Genomic DNA, 18,629 nt, shown 5'->3' on the forward strand with positions numbered 1-18,629 from the left:
GATAGCAAGTCCAACGTCAAGATCGGCTTCTTCCCTTCATACGCCGGTTCCCCAGCAGCGAAAATATATCGTATCCCTACCCCGTTCGAAATGAGCTTCTCCTCGGCGTACTTCATTGCGATCTGATAGGATTTCACACATATGACTATGCGCGACACTTCTTGAGCCAGTTGTTCCCGGATATTGTAAGAACAAACCCATACCCTTTTCTTGCAGCAGAGTGGGTAGAGATGGTTGCTGATATGGTTTCAGGGGTTTATCTACCACGCCCAAATGGTGTAGAATTTCAAGGAAGATGGTTTCGGTCGGCGCGTTTCCAATAGGTATCGACCCAGACAAATTCTCCGAAGGATTGAAGAAGGAGAAAGTACAAAAGCGAATTGCTCAGCTGGAGCAAAAGTTTCAAGGCGTCAAGTTGATGGTGGGTGTCGACAGACTGGATTACATCAAAGGCGTACCACAAAAACTGCATGCTCTTGAGGTATTTTTAACAGATCATCCAGAGTGGATTGGCAAGGTTGTGCTTGTCCAGGTTGCCGTTCCGAGCAGACAAGACGTTGAAGAATATCAGAACTTGAGGGCAGTCGTTAACGAGTTGGTTGGGAGGATCAATGGGAAGTTTGGTTCGTGCCCGCCCAGGTTCCCCCTATCCTCACGTTACGGGCATGGAATTAACACACGGGCTTTAGGCACGGTGGAATTTATGCCGATTCACTTCATGCATAAATCCGTCAACTTTGATGAACTTATTGCGCTGTACGCAGTCTCGGATGCTTGCATCGTTTCATCCACCAGAGACGGCATGAATCTTGTGTCGTACGAGTACATTGCAACACAGCACAAGCGTCACGGTGTCCTGGTCCTCTCTGATTTGCCGGTGCCGCGCAAAGTCTTAACGGGAGTATTATCGTAAACCCCTGGAACACCGAAGAATTGGCAGCTGCCTACCAAGAAGCTGTTACGATGAACGATGAGCAAAGAGCGCTTAACTATTCGAAGTTGGAGAAATATGTGCACAAATTTACTAGGTATGACCTTATTGCCTCGCTTATTACATGAGTTAAACCACAACTAATGATTGATTTCTAGCGCATTCTGGGGCCAATCATTCGTCTCCGAATTGACCAGAATATCCGCACACGGAGAGAAGAAGCTTCTTCTCAGGCGATCATCTTTAGCAGCCAACGCGGCTGAAGTCGCCATCAACGGTGATGCAGACCTGTAGTGGCCTCGTGTATCCACTTGTCTCCCTCCGAAAAGTCTCGCATATTTTGGCATGAGGGTATGAGCCATGATGGGTTTTTCTGGTGTTATGTGCCTATGGTTATTTAGATTGCTTTTAAATTTACGAGGAGCGGTTAGCATTGTGAACAGGAAAGGGAGGAGAAGCTTCTTTGTATACCACTGATAAAACCACATATCATCTGCTGTTGGAGTTTTTGGAGCGATCACGGCGAGCATGCATTTGACTTCCCCAAGAGGGTTGCATGCCCTGGGACTTAATACTTCTATTCTATTGTTTCTAACTTCATTGCAAAAGAGCAAAGTTATTCCAGGCATCTTATAAATATTCCTTATCTTTGCACAACAGGTGTTTATCTAGATGGACATGTTTGCCTTGTTTGCAACCCGGCAGATCTTTGTTCCGACAGCCCGAATAGTCCTGCTTATGTAACTAATTCCACGTGATACTGAAATTCTTCGCTGCATCAATTCGAGCTGCACGATCGATTGGGAGGGATCTCGATCGATTAACCGCAATTGACTGCTTCAGCGCCAATAACGGGAAGACTGTTACCTCGGAGATGCCAAAGTGACCACAAACGGACTTGCGGAGAATTGGATCAACGAGCCAAGTGAAAAACGTTGACTAGAAATCCGCTTCGCGCACCGGACTCCATCGAACGACAGACCAGATATCGCGAGGAGCTTTCGTTTTCAAAACCGTTCTCCCCTTAGCCGGAGGATAATACAAAAGCTCCTCCCAAAATGAATACCAGAGCATTACTCCGCTTATCGCGGCCTTCCATCCTACCCGTCCCATCCCCGCTCCTCGCAACAGCATGTCTGAGCAGCAGAATACCACAATACTTTAACATCCCACGACTCAATGCGTCTTTAACGACAGATGCCTCCTCAACCTCCTCCCCCTCCTCCTCATCCGCGCCCTCCTCTTCCAATCCACCACCATCCACCGCAAACCAACAACCACCAATCCCACCCACCGTCACCGCCCCCTCCTTCAGCCCCAAACCAACCTCCCACAAACTCGGCACCGTCATCTCCGCCGGCAAAATGGACAAGGTCGTCACCGTCCTCTACACCGACCGCGTCTGGGACAAGCACGTCCGCAAATACTGGCCGAAGAAGACGACCTTCCGCGTCTGCGATCCGCGCAACTCTTTGCGCGAAGGCGACGTGATCGAGTTCTCGTCCGGCTACCGATCAAGCAAGACCGTGCGCCACGTGGTGGAGAAGATTATATCGCCGTTTGGTGTGCGGATCGACGAGCGGCCGCCCATCATGAGCCCCCAGGAGAGGGCGGAGGAGAAGATATTGAATAGTAAGACGGGGAACAAGGTCCAGCGGTTGGGAAAGATTAAGATGAGGGTTCTGCAGAGGCTGGCGGATGAGGGGATGGTTCCTGAGGATACTGCTGAGAAAATTAGAGCGGAGGTTAAGATGAGTCTGGAAACTTGGAAACGGTCTCGGAAAAATCAGGTGAAGAGAACTGATGAGGAGTTGAAGAGGTTGGAAGAGCTGAAATGGGAGCCTGTGAGGGCTTAATCCAAGGATGTTTTCATTTCTTTTTTGCCTAGACGCCAGGCAGCGGAGACAGGGAGCGATCGTTGGTGCCTTTGTATATTAGACAAAATCAAAGCATTGTGTTTCTTTTGCGGTAAACTGTCTATATATGCCCATTTTCTGTTAAATCTGGAAGCTTTCCGGATTAAACGTCCATAACAAGTGGAAAGTGATGTCTCCATCGGAGTCTTCTAAATAGTATATTCCGAAACTAGCCTATGGCAGATTGTTCAACAACCCATCACAGGGTAAGACACAGCGTTAAGCCATGGATACAACCATGAAATGGACAGATAACAGTAAGGGACAAAAGAGAATTTAAAACCATCAGACTGCTCCAATATGATACAATATTCACCGAATCCCAAATGGAGCCGGGTCCGGTCATTCCCCAACAATCAACTCCATTCACGAGTCGAGTCGTAACACCGTAAAATGCCTGTAAAATGCCTTCCCAAACGTACGAGAACGAATCGATACTCCTAAGATCAGGCTTCAGTAGGAGGAGCTCAATTGCTCGCACCCGCTCCCCGAGCCCATACTCCCTACAAACGGTCTAAGATCCACGCTCGCCAAAATCTTGTGCCCAGTTTTCATAAAGGCTTAACCGTTCGCGGCTAACACTAGGCCTGATCGAGTCAAGGGACGCTTCAAAATCTCTGAAGCGGATCGGACATATTTCATCCATGGACGTGTCGAGAAGCGCTTCCCCAAGTTTTCGGAGAGGCCCCATAGCAGCGTCTTTTGCGAGCGCTGTAATATCGGAGCCGGAGAACCCTAGATCAGCATGTTAGTGATCCCAATCTGAGATATGGTTCTAAGAAGAGAAGATGCAAGGAACCTTACCATCAGTAGCCTTGACCAAAATATCAAATTCTTCTTCCGATAAGTCATGCTGTTGATGGCTGAGCAGCTTTTGAATTTGCAGTTTTCGCACATCATCTTCTGGCAAAGGGATATATTGTCTGCGAGCGAATCTACGTCGAGCAGCCTCATCAATATCCCATGGCATATTGGTTGCACCAAGCACCAAAACTCTCGTTGCATCACCTTTGGGATTCTCTTTGTTTGTCTGTTCCCGGCCGGCAGCAGCACGCTGAAGATCAGACCATTCGATGAGAAACTGCGTTTTCGAACGGCGAGTAGCATCATGGTCACCAGATGCGCGAGACGCGAGGAGAGAATCAATCTCGTCCACAAATATGATTGACGGCGCCATGGCTTTTGCTAAAGCGAATAGAGTCCGCACAAGTTTCTCGCTCTCTCCATGCCACTTGGATGTCAAGCTCGTAGCTGATATTGAGAAGAATGTCGACTTTGACTCCGTAGCCACTGCTCTTGCAAGCATGGTTTTCCCAGTTCCAGGGGGGCCGAAAAGTAACATTCCTCTCGTGGGCTCTCGGAGACCCATAAACAGATCTGGTCGAAGGAAGGGATAAACAACAGCTTCTTTCAAAGCTTTCTTTGCAATTTCCAACCCAGCAATGTCATCCCAGTGCACCTCATCGCCCCGGACAACAATCTCATTTAAGATTTGGCCGGCAGCATCGCGATCGACACCTTTAGGAAGATTGTTTAAAATGTCGCCGAGCCCATCATCTTCCTCCATATCCTCGACGAACGGGTCCTCCTCGTCATCGGCAACCGGTTGGATTCCAGCCCCAGACATTCTCGATGATGGCCTTGATTGATCCTTCTCCAAATGTGTAGCTAGACCTCTACCAGAACTAGAGCGCCTATCTTTAATGTTCGGTCTCTCAGATCTGTCACCACTACCTGTGGCGCTGGGCCTACATGCTTGCTCGCTCCTTTTCTTAGAAGAGGTAGGATTGGAGGGCGGGCCTCTTCCGGGGGTTCGTGGTTGTTTAGGTGATGTTCTCGGGCTGTGAACATGCCTTTGAGATGCGGACATCGTCTTTTTATCTTGAGTTGTAGGGACGGATGCTGGTGTGTGTCTGGATTCAGGGTACTCTTTTCGATAGGTCGGGTACGCAGCAGCAGGGGCAGCAGATTTCGACATAGGCGAACGTTTCGCGTAAGGGCTATCTTTTGTATCCAGATTCCGGTCCCATGTTTGAGAGGCATTTAAGTTCTCGGCCGTCGACTCAACATTTGTGGGCCGACGGGTAGCGGCCGCCGCAGCGCCTGAGGCAAAGTCAACAGCAGAAACTGACGGTTTCTTCGAATGGGACTCTGATCGCGGACTCGATTCAGCCCATTTCCTACTAGCGAATTCACTCGCAGGTGAGGTGTGGGTCATGGTAGGCGCCGATGGCCGGGCATGCGAGGAATTCCATGCTAGATCTGCCGCTTTAGAGGCAGCTGGCCGAGATATGTGAAGCGAGCCACTCCTGTTCTCAGGCGAAGATTTCTTGTCTTTACTTCCTCTCAATGTCGGCAAAAGCGTTTTCTTTTTCTCAGAACTCGTGGTCCTCGAGATTGTTGGTAGGGTCGAGGTACTATGCCCTTGGTTTGTGTCGCGAGGTTGGATTCGAGGAGGTAAACTTGGTCGTGGAAGGTCTGGATAACCTAGGGACGGAATCGTCCCATCCCCAATCCAACCTGTATTCGCAAAAATGCCGCTGTTCGACCCTGCGTTCGCATTATGTCCTCCAGTGTCATATCTGCCCCCCAATTCCAATGCGTTCAATCCCGTTTCTAATCCAGCTGTCCTTCGGCTCTCTCGTAGAGCTTCAAGCAGGTCTATACGCTCTTTACACTGCAGTTCTAGTTCCTGTATCGACTTTTGTAGGGCGCGCTCCGTTTCATTCTGCGGAACGTAGCTTGATGATACCGAAGCATTGTGGCGGCATATGGTTTCAAGGGCGTCTCTCCATGACCGCAGGGCCTCTTCTTCATTATTCTGTAGATAAAACGACAAGTGAGCGAAATAGCCACATAACTGCTGGATTAACATCCAACAAAATGCATATCAAAACGCATATGATTAAGGAGGAATGAAGCAAAGCAAAACCCAGCCGGGAATGATAAGCAACAGCCTCGAGGACATGCCATGTGAACGTACCTTTGATTCAAAATACACAGCAGTCGAGCATGTCAAATAGCAATCATCATACGTCTTCTGCATCAACGTACCAGGACTCGGGCGTAACATCATAACGTGGCGATATTGAGAGGATTCAAGATGCCTCCATCTGAAGACTGAGGGACGATTCTGCGTAAACTCGTCCGCAATGAAAAAGGGGACAAAAGGGACAGCAGGGCGGAAAGTGCAATCTAGCCCTTCAATCCAGACATCGGCAAAAGCGACCGAGAGAACTCTATGAACTTTTTTCCCCTTCGCTTTTTGCACGCTCCGCTCTTCTTTTGCGATGGGCGGCGGGATTTCGTCGTTTCTCGGCGGAGGATCTATGGTTCGAGTGGCTCCTGTTCCAAACGGCCGTCGTCTCTTGTGTCCACTCTGCCGCCGCGATGGAGGAAAGCCTAATGGGTCGTCGATGTCGCGGGCGGTATGGCCGCAGAGTTCATCATAGCCACAGATGGCCTGCGCGTGCAGTGGTGGAGATGCTCGAGGATTGACGGCGGATTCCTAGGCGATGGTCGATGACGTCGGATATGCTTCTGGAGATATGAGTGTCTCAGCACACTCCCCTGCAGGCGGTTGATTCGAGGAGCATGCCATCAAATTGATTCCGCAATATGAACATGGTTGAGAGCGGCAGTTTCGAGTGATGGTGCTCCAGGCACATGGTACTCTGGATTCCTGAATGGCATTGTGTCTCTTCCCACTCAGACTGTCCAGTTGCTCACGCGAGCTCTATATATGGACACGCTCGAATTGCTGGAATTGTCCTTTTGCCGTCGTTATAAATCGTTATAAATACCCTTCTTGATTTTGTCCACTAGGTTTGTTAGGCATTCAACGTGATTCTTTCATCGTCTGTTGAGAAGGTCGGCAGTACAGGGTTGTCTTTCATCTGCGTTTGATACCCTTTTCGATCCGCTTTAGCCGCATGAAAATCTCCTAGGTCGAGAGCCATCAAACGAGGGCATCGAAGAGCTACACATCGCTCGTGTGATTGAGCGACAACATCAACTTAACGCTGTCGCTCCTGCTGAGTGCCTATCACTCTCATGACATGCCGCCTACAAATACTTCTGCTCGGTATCCGAGAACCGTTATATACATTCCCGTTCCCGGTGAATGAGAGCGTCCATCCAGCCCCTCCAAATAGTGTTAACGTCCCAGAACCGAAGCCAGGAGAATCATATATGTTACCAAGGGTCAATTCGTGGCTTGGGAAGGGCCGCCATGGTCGAACGGTTTGCCATCAGGGATAGTGATCAGGACGCAACTTTCAAACCCTTACAGTCCCATTTTGGAGAGAGATCGCTGCAGAAATATGTGTCTTGAGGCCCGAGTCTATCAGAGGATCGGTAAACACCCTCGTTTCACAAATTTGGTCAACTGGGACGCAGACCCATGCTGTCTTGCAATGGAGTATCTGGAGAATGGAAACATTCAGGACCGCATACGGCAGAATGATAAAAACATAACTTCTCAGCTACGTCCCATCTAAACTGTGGACTAATCATTATGCGATGCTGGCACATCGTGTTGTAGTGGCGAGGCCACACATTTTGGGATACGCAATTGTTTATAGCCAGGTAGATAATCAAGCCATTTCATTTAGACGTAGTCGATACTATTTCTCCGCAACGGTGTTCTATAGTGACGAGATGTTTATACATTGATAATGCTATTAACAAGTAATCTCGTGTATCATCTGGCCACGGACTACAGAGCATGCGAGCTAGTTCTATTTGGACCACAACGATCCCGCTAGCAGGCAACTAGCTGATAGAACTGCAGCGGAAGACATACATAATAGCGGCTATCGTCACTAGGGCTTTCCCCCCTAAAAAAAATAGTGCCCAATAATCCCCGTAACTGTTACATTGAATCGAATATGCACGGGTTGATTTCGCCCGCCAAAAAGGCTCCCTCCCCAAGGCAAAAGGGTCAAAGCCAAAAGCCCACAGCATTAGCAAGATGGGTGCGTTTATGTGCTTGTTTAGGAAAAGCGAGAATTGCGCTCAACCGTTGCTATGTAATTTCCCATGACAGAGCAGGGTAGAATGTGCTCTGCTTCACACGAAAAAAGAAACCCATACCACGAGACGCCCGACCAAAGCTATCGAGGAAAAACGACAAATTTGAAAATGAAAAGCCACAGAGATCTAAGCCCAGGGAAAAACCGTCCATACTTTTTCGTCCAACTAATAAGGATAAGAAATCCGCCGCATAATTAAAAAGGAATAATCGAATGCACATGTTCGATCTATATCATGTGCGTAATCGAAGAACAGTGCTGAAACGCGTGGGTATCTACCGACGTCTAGGAAGAGTGCTCGCCGTAGTGTCGCTTGAAATACGCCTTCGCCATCTCATACGAGGACCTAAATGACATCAGCATAGCCCAATACAAGGACGCCGGAATTCGCTTGAGAAAGCCCCAAGATTCGCTCTACCTACCAACAAATAGCGGTGCTTGGCATTGTGGCAATGATTCTTGGTCGCATTCCACGGATGAATCCGGACCATCCATACTGCTTTTTAATGAGCGCAGCGGCATTGAACAAGCCTCGGGCAGTTCGAGCTTCCTCGTCTGCTGCGTGGCCTCGAGTTTGGAGTACGGTTTTGATGACATCAAGGGGAGTTGTCACCGCAGCCGCAACTGCTCCAGCTAACGCGCCAGCAACGCAGTGCGTGAGCGGATCGTACTTCTTGGATGGGTTCATGATCTTCGACGTGGATTCGTATGCGATGAATTGCGTCGCTGTGAATGGTATCGTCATGCACAATGTTGTTGGGTAAGATACGTAAAAAGCACGCATTCCTTCTGCACGGTAAACAGTTCTGGCGCATTCCCAGATAGTCCTGTGCGTAGAACCATGTACTTGCATCCGTTGTTTGATGACTGCGGGTTCTCGTCAGCATTCTGGTGGAAGCAATTGGTGCAAGAAGGCGTTGCTTACGTCAAAGGGATTCATCAACGCATCGCTTGTAATAGTCGCACATGCTCCGCTCAAGCCTGACCCCATTCCATTAAATTCTGCTTCCATGTAGATTCGCCTAATTGTGAAATACGGGCCATCCTCACCTGCTGCCAATGGGTGATGACCTTGCCCAACATTACCTCCCGCAAACTCCTTGACTACCTCATAGGTACCGAAGTAAACAGCATGCGCAGGCCCTGTCATTCACAAACAGTCAGTACTAGCCGGTTCATCGTATCGCGCCGGCTGAGGAAGCATCATACCAGCACCAACAATGACACTGGATACCCCTCTCCATAATGTCCGCCAACCTTCAACCCGCGAAATCGTAGTAAACGCATTACTAAGGCCCGTGTATAGTCCACCGGCGGAAGGATTCAAAACCTGCATGCGGGTCTGCGAGCAAAAATAACATCGTTAGTCCAGCCGGGAATGGCTTCGAGATTTCCGCCAACGATGTGGCGTGATTGGAATTTATCTCACCTTGAGAAGGTCGACTGGGTACATAACAGAGTGCTCCTAGATGGAAATTGCCATCAGCTTTCCGATATTATCCAAAATTTTTCCGACGGTTCGACGGGACGGAAGGGCGCGAAAACCGCAAGTCATACCGCGATACCAGCGAAAGCTCCCGCAATCATATTATGCGCAAGAGTGTAGTCCGAAGGAAGCGCTTCATATCTAAGGGATGAATCAGCAACCGAGTGCACATATTCCCTTTGTTTTCGGAGGGAATATGCTTCGTAAGAGAAGCTCTTGTTGGAATGAAGGACGTACTCGTATTCCTCCCCGGGTACACGGTCTGGAGAGGCCATTTAACGCTGATTTTTTGCAGCCGGAGCTGCGTGGTAGTCTGGTGGTACTTCGCGCCGGAGCGGCCTGCAAATTCCAAGCTGTGGGAAGGCTCAAAGCTGTGTGCAGCGGGAAGGGTAATTTCTGAATGGGCGTGCGAAAAGAAGGAAGAGACAGGGAAAAAAAGAGCACAAAGTGGAAATAGCAAAAAGCGCCAATGGACAATAGCAAGTAAGTATCGACACAGAGAGCCTTGTCAAGTGGGAGGTCAGAGGACAGGAATATATAGACAAGTTGGTTTGGGAGAAAGCGAAGGCCGGAGTTTCTCTCAGCTGAATTGGGGAAGTTTTTCTCCTTCAAAGCGTTGATGGCTCGGCGCGAGCAGCGATTTTTGACTAATAACCAGGTCGCAAACTAGTGAGCTTGCGCCCATGAACAAACCAACCCAGTCTATTATCTAGTGCCAAGCTGCTTTCTGCATGCAATTGCTTTGTTGCTGCTGCTCTTTTATCTGGCCTGGTTCTCCAGCTATATACTCTGTACATCCGTCGATTTCTACTGATCTCTGTCCTCACAGCAATGGCAGGCCAACTGTCTCAGCAGCACTCCCGTCCGGCTCACTCATCCTGAAACCAGTCTGTCGCCAATTGGCCGCCTCTTTCAGACACTGAAGAGAGACAGGCCATTGACCGGTCAAACCGGAGACAATCCTCCCACATCCAAAGAAATATCCCCATTCGACAACAAAAGTTTTGCAGCCCCAGTGAAGACACAAATTCCCACTCAGCACCAACCATGGGAGTACCCTCCAACGCGAATCCCGAACGCCTATTTGATTTCCAGCAAAAAACGAACACCTCAGCTTCTCACAGGAAGTCAAAGCGTCTCCGATACGACGCTGCCAAGGCGTATACCCTCTCACCCAATGCCGTTGCCCCAGTCGATTCCACACGACTTTGTCCTGGGAGCCGGCACTCCCGAGAAACCAGTTTGTGTGTGGAAAAGGAGTCTTCCATGGTTAACAACGGCGGGAGGGAGACGCCAGTATTTTCATATTTATTTTTAATTATTTCCGTCGACTTCGCTGCGAAACCGCAAGTGCATCGATCAATAATGAGCCCTCTGCTTCGGAGCACAATCGGAGACCCACGTTACGTAGTTAGTTAACTAGTTAGCGAGCCCACGATCAGATAACGCCCCGTGGGTTTGCTCTGTAAATCTGCTAATTATTAATCCCCGATGCACAAAATTCACCCCTTATTAAACAAAGGCTGCCTGTCGGTGTTAAAGCAGGTCTCGGATTTATTCTTGCCCTTTCTCGTCGTGTCCAATCTCCGGGCTTGTTAGTGCAGATGCGATGATCTTATCTAATCCATCGGCCCTCCTCGGCTTTCCGCGACCGCCTCGGATCTGATAAGCAGCAACCTAAATCTCGGGACATGACATAATCATATGACAGCCAGTCATGACTACTATGAAAAATGCTCTATAGAGTAGAAAGAAAGACTGGGATTCTGTGGAAACACCGCTGGTCCTTTAAGCAATGCACTATTCATGAAACATAATATTGGTAAATGCAAATCACAAGGCCATTCGTGTCAATTCATCCCTGGAGATACAGAGAATAGACCTCTATCCGACTATCCTCCATAAAGAAACATTCAAAGATGAAGCAGAGACCAGTGAGGTTACATCAAGCCCATCACGAGCTAGATTGATAATAAATGCCATCACGACGGCAACGCTCTGTCCTTACGCCACGTCCTAAGCTAAAGTAAATTGCGACAGCCATGCTTGAAATCTGAAGTCTATGCCATTGAAATATCAACATTAAATGACCACTCTCCTGTTTATCGTGCAATCAGTAACAAGAACAAAGAAGGAAGTCGCACGGGGGTGAAAGAGTCCAAACCTACCAGCCTTCAAATTCTCAGCCGTATAGCCGAGCAAGACGCACCGTCTCCGATCGCAATACGCAGTCTTATCCAAAATATCGCGTTTCAAACCCGACAATTCTGAAACAGGCTTCTCAAACATTTCGCTCAGGCTTTCTACTGCCAACTCTAGATCCTTCTGGTTATCCTCAAACATTTCGGTCAAGTTGTTCCGTTCGAGATAAAAAGCAAATGCATATGTCCATTTGAGCGTCTGCCGGCACTCCTGGAGAGTTCGAGACGCCGTGTCGAGGAATTGGACCTCGATCCATGACATGCCTGACTGGGCTTGGAGATTCATCATCTTCTTCTCTGTCTTTAAATAGAGATCTTTGTCGAGCTTGGCTGACTGTTCGTGGTTTGCATATCGGTTGTAATAGTGAAGATATCTCTCAAGCGATCTTCGAGATTTCGCCTGAGCGTCACGCGCCTCGCTGCCGGATTTCTCTTCATAACGGCTGCAATTATACCAACTCGTGCCATGCTCGGACCACAGGCCCATACACATCCAGCAGAATTCGTGCTTGCACTTTCGGCAAGTCATATGGTTACACCCGCCATTCTTTTCTATCGTCGAATGACATTTGGGGCACTCCTTGGTGTTTGCTGATATCCAGTTCGCAGTTTCTGAATCGTCTTTGCACTTCTTCACCCACTTCTTAACAATAGCGCAGGGCGTTGGCTGGTGGTCGTTTAACGTGCAGCCGAAACAAAACGCATGGGTGCACGAGCATCGTACCGTCGGCACGATCCGGTCGAGCTCTCGAGTTTTCACAGCACAATTCACTGCATATTCGCAATTAGGGGCGGGACACCATTTGAGATCCGTCTTATCGTCAACATAAGTTCGTGTTAAAAGGATATGATACCTATTAAGTGATCGAAGCGTCAGCACTTGGTATTCATGGAGAGAGAAGTGACACCAAATAGCGACATACCTTTCTTTCAAGTCCTTAGTCACCAGCAACTCAAGCGATTTCGAATCGACAATCTGTTGGCACTGATCCTGCGGACACTGTATCCTAGCCGCTTCTCCTTCCTCCTTTATCTTCTGAGCCAGATAGTGGCGATAGCAATCAACGCAAAATCTATGGCCACACCGCATAGCATAGGTTTCCAAGTCATCCCCGTCCTCACAGCAAATGTCACATACGAAACCATCCACGACTTCTGTATTCGGCGATTCAGAGAAGTTCAATCCCAGCCCCGCCTCTTCGAGAATCTTATCAGGGTGATCCATGTACGATTCGATTATCCGTTCTCTATTCCACCGGCCGAACCGCAGCAAAATCGCCGCCGACTCTGGCGGGAGACCGAGTATAGAGGAAACTTCGTTGATCTGAACATTCTGCTCCCGCTGTATGTCATTTGGGCTTAAAACTGAAAAATCGACTTCATAAGGCTTTCGTGATTTGTTCATTAAATCCTTATCGTCGGTAAAGGAGGCACCCAAATCGGCGTCGAAATCTGTGTAGAGGGATCAAGCAAAGGGCATTAGCATTTGGTCTTGCAGTAAGATAGATTGTCATCGCTAGCCAAAACCAACCTTCACCTAGACTTTCATCATCGCTTTCTTGGGTATCAATGAAATCCATATCCTCCTCCAGCTGACTAGTTACGTCGCTCATAAAGTCATCGTCTGAATCCATGCTTGCGGGTGTTCCTATTACCACCGACTGTTCTTTCCCCTCTCTGAAATAGCATATAATGACCGGGGATTATTCCCTAGTTAGCTGTTCACGTTGGCTGTTGGCCGCAAATAGATTATTCGGTGTAGGGCTTTGAGTCGGCAGTGCAACGTTGACAGACGACTTGCGATCACTCCAAGACCAGTCTTGTAGCCTAGAGAGCCGTCTTAAAGAAGGGCGGTTTGCAGTGAATGACAGCGGGTGGTTTCCGTAAGTTAATGTTGGGTTGACAGTGAATGAATGGGTTGGTTGTCGGTGGAGGCAAAGGAAACAGCTTGAGAGCAAGAATTTTCGTCAAGGGCACGCAACGACTTTTGACGTGAACTGTTGACAACCTCCTGGCTTTCATGAATCTGGTGAAGGTGTTCAACAGCCAGATGTTGCTTGCTGGGAGGCGCAGAGACGATCAGAGTGGCTACCGATAAGCTGGTGGGGGCTGGAATTTAGATGGGCAGCTAACTAGCTGACTATGGCGTCAGGTCTCCTGACGGCGGTGGTCTTCAGGTCTGGGGTCTCATGATGGGATAACTGCACAAACACATACAGAAAACAGATCATTCTCAAGGTTTACATTGTTAGCAATCGTAGCTGCAGACTAAAGGTTCCCTTCTTATGGAGCGCCAGTGCGGATTGCAGGCAGCTAGATTACCATTTATTCATGGCCACCAAAAGCACAACTACAACCACAACAAGAACTGAGCATTTTAGCCAGGGCATTTGGGGTCTATGTCGCCATGGAGGTGTTTTAAATGGATGCACAAAAAGCTAGATGATGCTTGTTTGACAAGCCAATAGATACCTTTTGTTCCAAATCCTTTTTTTGTTTTCCTATGCATCACTTTCCTCTTCCTCCTCGTCGTCCTCGTCATCTTCATCTTCATCTTCACCAGATTCTTCATCTGACTCCTCATCATCACTGTCCTCAGCCATCAACCAGTCAATAAAGGGTTGTGTCTGCTGGCGGACTTTCTTCAATGCCTCAGTAGCAGTCGACCGCTCATCCTCCCACCACTGCTCAAATGCTTCGTCCTCCACAATTTCCAAGTCATAGAGCTCCTTTGCGGCGAACAAAAGGATAGTATCTCCCTTGTTCCGTTCGGCAAGGTCCTGCTGGAGCAAGAGTAATAAATCGACCTGGTCTGGCTTCTCATCATGATCCCGATCGAACACAATTCGAGCAAGGATCTCTTTGTATTTTGTAAGGAGTTGTTTGACGGCTTCCCCAGCACTTATGGAGCCTTCGTCAATCTGGCGCTGGGTATGTTTCATAAATGCGGTCACCACCGCTCGCCGTACTTGATGTTCCGATGCATTGGCGCTCATTCGTAATCCAACTAGTTCTAGTTGGACAACATCGGCACTCAACCCCTCTTTAAGACTGTCAACGATACTAACGACGGCATCGTGATGGAAATGTCCCCTCTCTTCATCGTCGGATACAGACGTGCCAAAACTGTCTGATCGTTGCCTTAACTCGGTCGATTCGTCCTCAGACAGCTCGGATGTAAGGGTAGAAATCGAAGCATCCGACAGAGAAAGCTCTGCCATGTTGTACACTTTGGAATAACGAAATTAGTAGTGGGAATTGCAAACTGGTTTTTCCAAAGAGAACACTTACAAAGTCCAGACATAGCAAATTCATCTTCACCTTCATCGTCATCTTCATCTTCAGAATCATGAACAAACTCATGACCTTTGCCCCCTTTCCCAAGCAGGGAAGAGTTGACTACTGCATCCTCTTGCTCTAACGTGGTTATCCTCATGCTTCTCGGAATCGAGACATCATTTCCGAGTTTTACGCCATATGAGAGCAGTACTCCAGGCTCAACTCGACACTTATTCCCGACAATTGCCCCATTTGCCACAATAGCATGTCGAATCTCGGTGCCGTCACCAATAACTACATCATCCCAAATGTTAGGCGCCATCCAATATGACATTGTTCCCAATGCGACACCGCCTACCAATCACGCTATCGGTAATGGAGGTCCCTTCGCCGATGTTTGTTTCCTTGCCTATGATCGTTCGCTGCTTCACTACCGCTGATCTCGATAGAACAACACCCTCTTCTTGATAAATGTTGCCCCGTCTCAATCTAAAGGAATCGCCAGGGAATAAATTCGCTTCGGGGCAAAGCGGGTATACCCACCTTGAAATATAATCTCGGCTGATTGAGTCATAGGCTTTGAGGTTCCGTACTCTGGCCGCATAATGACTTTTCACAATATGAGTGTGAATGGTCTTGCCATTCAACTCATAATCCTTCAAGACGCCGTAGAGAAAATGCTTCCTCGGGGCCTGGTAGTCAAAACTGTCGGCCCAAAGTCCCAGAACCTCGGGGGTGCAAATATCAATCCCACAATCGATCAAATCATTCCTGATATCAATTTCCGGGTGCGATTTCACGAGGTCTGAATCTATACTAACATAAGATGATTTGGTGCCAGTTTGATGTCGGCGTATTTCCTCATAATGTAAGCAGCGGTCGACTGTCGGATCAATGATAAATACAGGGGAAGTAGGTGAGGCTTTTGTTCGATGCGACGGTCCGGCTTCGCGTAGGATCATAGTCATAATAGCATTCTTGTCTGCTATCCTCCGGGCCCGATGCTGCGCCCAAACTCCTTCAATAGGCATGTTGCTGACCACATCTGCACTGACAAGGAGGAAATCGCCCGCAATAAGATGCTTGCCGTGTAAATCTCGCATGACGTCCCCAACAGACGTGGCCGTCGTTTTAAGGAGTTTGAGTTTCTGGAAAGGGGAGACAGGAGACCTCCATTTTGAAGCACTATCAACAGAAGCGTTAGCGATCTTTCCACGAGTAGCGCCTGCAGCCTGATACTCAGATGCGAACTTCCACATACTCAAGATGCTTTTCAACTAGATCGGAATCCGCGCTCGTGTATATAAAAACCTCCTCTATTCCCGCATTCAGCAAGAACTCAAGAGTGTGATCGATTAATAGCGTATTTCCAAGAGGTAAAAGGCACTACATTGCACGCAAGTTCCACGTCGGGCTCCGCACGTTAGCCAAATCTGTACATCACCCCGTTGACTTCACGGCAGCATCCGGGGAATGAAAGTACACACTCTTGGTTTCTCAAGCGTAAAAGGCTCGAACCGTGTTTCAAACGTGTCGGTTAGCAACTAGCGGCGGACCATTGGTTTAGCTTCGATCATAGAGAGACGATGACCATGGTCGAGGATAGGAGGCATACATACAACGGCCTGGAGTAGTTCCTCTCTGTCATCCGCTGACTTGAACCCCTGCAATGGATCAGTGCCTCCCCCGGCACGGCGGCCCTGCTTTGAACTCATTTCCCTGGTAGCTTATCAGTGTTGCGGGGTGGACAACTGATATTTCACCCCGCTCGCAAGCGTCGATGCTGAATGGAATTGGGCCGCAATTGAATGGAAAGCTGCTAGGGTCGTCGGTCTACCGGCTCAGGATAGGCTTCCATAGATTCGATTAGATTCAGGAGCCACAAGGCAAAGCAATCTGCCAATATCTCTATCAAAAGCCCTATGGCTCGAGTGACTCAAATGAATTTCTGGTGGGAGAGCGCTGAGTCAGAATTACTTGGTACTAAGCCACATGCGATCATCCGTCACCAGCCACGCGGGCTACAGGTCAGGTGGGAACGCTAAAATACGAGCCTCCTAAATTACATAATCATGCTTTTCCGCGTTGATCGGGCGCGGCGAGCTCCGAAGCAAGACGCGAATATCAACACTTTTAAAGCTCTGGCATGATCTGGATGGCATTATCAAGGTTCCTTGCCTCAGCGAGTCGCTCGTCCCAGCCTTATGGAAAACAAACTAGTTAACTATCGCCAAAAGAAGAAGGCCAACCACTACCACATTGGAACAATCCACTTTCCCACAAAAAATCCCCCAATTCTGATAGCATCTCGATCTTTTAACCAGGCCAACCTTGCCCTGCCAATCCTCAACTCGATCACCAAAAGAACAGGCCGTCCATTATCCAGGTTAAATTTAGGTCCCCTTCTACCCTGCCTCGTGGCGTTTCCCGCAACCATGGGGCATGGACAACGGGGGGCACAAAATCGTGAGGTCTAGACCACCAGCCGATTTTTCTTTTGAACTGATTCGCGAAAAAGTGCTATTTGCAGGCCCAGGGTGTTCCCAAGAAACCCTGATTCGGTTCTGGGCTTTTTCTTTTTGGAGGGTATGTGGTCTAGAACCGCTTTTTTGATCCTGGGAAATGGGTCTGGGTTTAGGGGGGGTGGACGCTGCTGCTTTTCTTTTTTGACTGAGCTTGCTGCAGGGCTTAACCATTTACCTACTCCGTACGGAGTATGTACAGGGAGACACGAAATGCAAGACAGGCGGCCTTGGGCCATGGCAAGCTGGGTATCATTCGCACATTGTCTCTCTTGATTTGCATGCAGGTGAAGCTAGGTATCAATGGAAATCCCGGCCTTGTAGCCAATACAAAGTACTCCGTAGACCCTCCAGCTACGACTTCAATGATAATGTTACTTTTTACAAACTCCATATCTTTCAGCGATCCTAGGAATACAAAATGGCATTGAAAGAGCAATTTGATCTGTAAAAAAGACGTTGGCGGGTATTTCGCCCTCCTTCTATACAAACCAGATCAATATCCAACTCCCAATCCCTTCCACCCATTATTCAACGGAGTATTTCAATGTCATTTTCAGTAAAACGCATCCTCAACCCGGCGCGACCGCCACCGTAATATCCCCGGGAACCCCCTTCCCTTCCCCAAGCCGATCGATTGTAGCACAAAAGAAGCACATACAAGACTCATACACCAAAAATGTGACAAGAGGATGGACCCAAGGTTCCCACAGTATCTGGAATAGAAAAGATATGGATGGTTAGAACCCAATCTCGGAGAAAATAATTTGCAAGACGACAGCCTCCCTCTCCATGCAAAAACAAAAAAAAAAACAAAGCCCTGCCCAACGTTGCTGTGTACAGTTTTCATTATTACCATGCAGATAGAAGCCGTCATGGGGAAGGTGAACAAAAAAAGAAAGCTTTCCAATCCACCCAATTCATCCCCTCCCAAGCGTGAATCGGGCTAATACTTATGAGTCTGATATGGAAAAGCACATGTACAAAATAATTCCACCTTCAATAGTCCACATTATTCAAACCTGGCACATTCCAAGAAATCGGGAACTAAGAAAGAGATGGGCCGTGAAAAGCGTTGATAAAACAGCCTTGGAAAAAAGTTCAGATCGCCACCAACGCCCTGGAGACTGAGAGCCAGTGTTTGAAAGGAAATAAAAAGAATTAATGCTGCTGTAGAAAGACAGAGCAAGGAACCCCCCGAGGCTTGTGGCATGTACCAAAAAGGACAATTATGTAGATGAGAATTATGCAATCGATTGAG

General features: G+C 48.3%; 6 protein-coding genes across 6 annotated transcripts in view; 2 read left to right on the forward strand and 4 right to left on the reverse strand.

The window, feature by feature from the left end:
• Positions 1 to 1,225, forward strand: part of UREG_05441 (alpha,alpha-trehalose-phosphate synthase 1) — a gene marked incomplete at both ends in the record, with an annotated part of 1,783 nt that extends 558 nt beyond the window's left edge. Inside the window, 4 exons of the mRNA XM_002584706.1 lie at positions 167 to 185; positions 324 to 851; positions 941 to 1,028; positions 1,090 to 1,225. Of these exons, the coding sequence (XP_002584752.1) occupies positions 167 to 185; positions 324 to 851; positions 941 to 1,028; positions 1,090 to 1,225 (771 nt within the window). The remainder of the gene's footprint in view (positions 1 to 166; positions 186 to 323; positions 852 to 940; positions 1,029 to 1,089) is intronic.
• A 764-nt stretch (positions 1,226 to 1,989) lies between these two features.
• UREG_05442 (uncharacterized protein) lies at positions 1,990 to 2,787 on the forward strand (the record flags this gene model as incomplete). The annotated part of the gene is made up of 1 exon (XM_002584707.1): positions 1,990 to 2,787. The coding sequence occupies one exon, from the start codon at positions 1,990 to 1,992 to the stop codon at positions 2,785 to 2,787; it is 798 nt and encodes a 265-aa protein (XP_002584753.1).
• Positions 2,788 to 3,361: 574 nt separating this feature from the next.
• UREG_05443 (spastin) lies at positions 3,362 to 6,540 on the reverse strand (the record flags this gene model as incomplete). The annotated part of the gene is made up of 4 exons (XM_002584708.1): positions 3,362 to 3,582; positions 3,652 to 5,668; positions 5,831 to 6,355; positions 6,472 to 6,540. 4 exons carry the CDS (start codon positions 6,538 to 6,540, stop codon positions 3,362 to 3,364), a joined length of 2,832 nt encoding a protein of 943 aa, XP_002584754.1.
• Positions 6,541 to 8,165: 1,625 nt separating this feature from the next.
• Positions 8,166 to 9,641, reverse strand: UREG_05444 (mitochondrial RNA splicing protein MRS3; the record flags this gene model as incomplete). The annotated part of the gene is made up of 7 exons (XM_002584709.1): positions 8,166 to 8,226; positions 8,303 to 8,747; positions 8,931 to 9,023; positions 9,090 to 9,222; positions 9,310 to 9,345; positions 9,438 to 9,507; positions 9,604 to 9,641. 7 exons carry the CDS (start codon positions 9,639 to 9,641, stop codon positions 8,166 to 8,168), a joined length of 876 nt encoding a protein of 291 aa, XP_002584755.1.
• A 1,785-nt stretch (positions 9,642 to 11,426) lies between these two features.
• Positions 11,427 to 13,201, reverse strand: UREG_05445 (uncharacterized protein; the record flags this gene model as incomplete). The annotated part of the gene is made up of 4 exons (XM_002584710.1): positions 11,427 to 11,464; positions 11,535 to 12,421; positions 12,491 to 13,019; positions 13,099 to 13,201. The coding sequence occupies 4 exons, from the start codon at positions 13,199 to 13,201 to the stop codon at positions 11,427 to 11,429; spliced, it is 1,557 nt and encodes a 518-aa protein (XP_002584756.1).
• Positions 13,202 to 14,068: 867 nt separating this feature from the next.
• Positions 14,069 to 16,105, reverse strand: UREG_05446 (uncharacterized protein; the record flags this gene model as incomplete). The annotated part of the gene is made up of 3 exons (XM_002584711.1): positions 14,069 to 14,796; positions 14,859 to 15,140; positions 15,205 to 16,105. 3 exons carry the CDS (start codon positions 16,103 to 16,105, stop codon positions 14,069 to 14,071), a joined length of 1,911 nt encoding a protein of 636 aa, XP_002584757.1.
• Between the last annotated feature and the right edge of the window lie 2,524 nt (positions 16,106 to 18,629).

Source organism: Uncinocarpus reesii, genomic scaffold (assembly GCF_000003515.1).
Source record: "Uncinocarpus reesii 1704 scaffold_3 genomic scaffold, whole genome shotgun sequence".
NCBI lineage: Eukaryota > Fungi > Ascomycota > Eurotiomycetes > Onygenales > Onygenaceae > Uncinocarpus > Uncinocarpus reesii.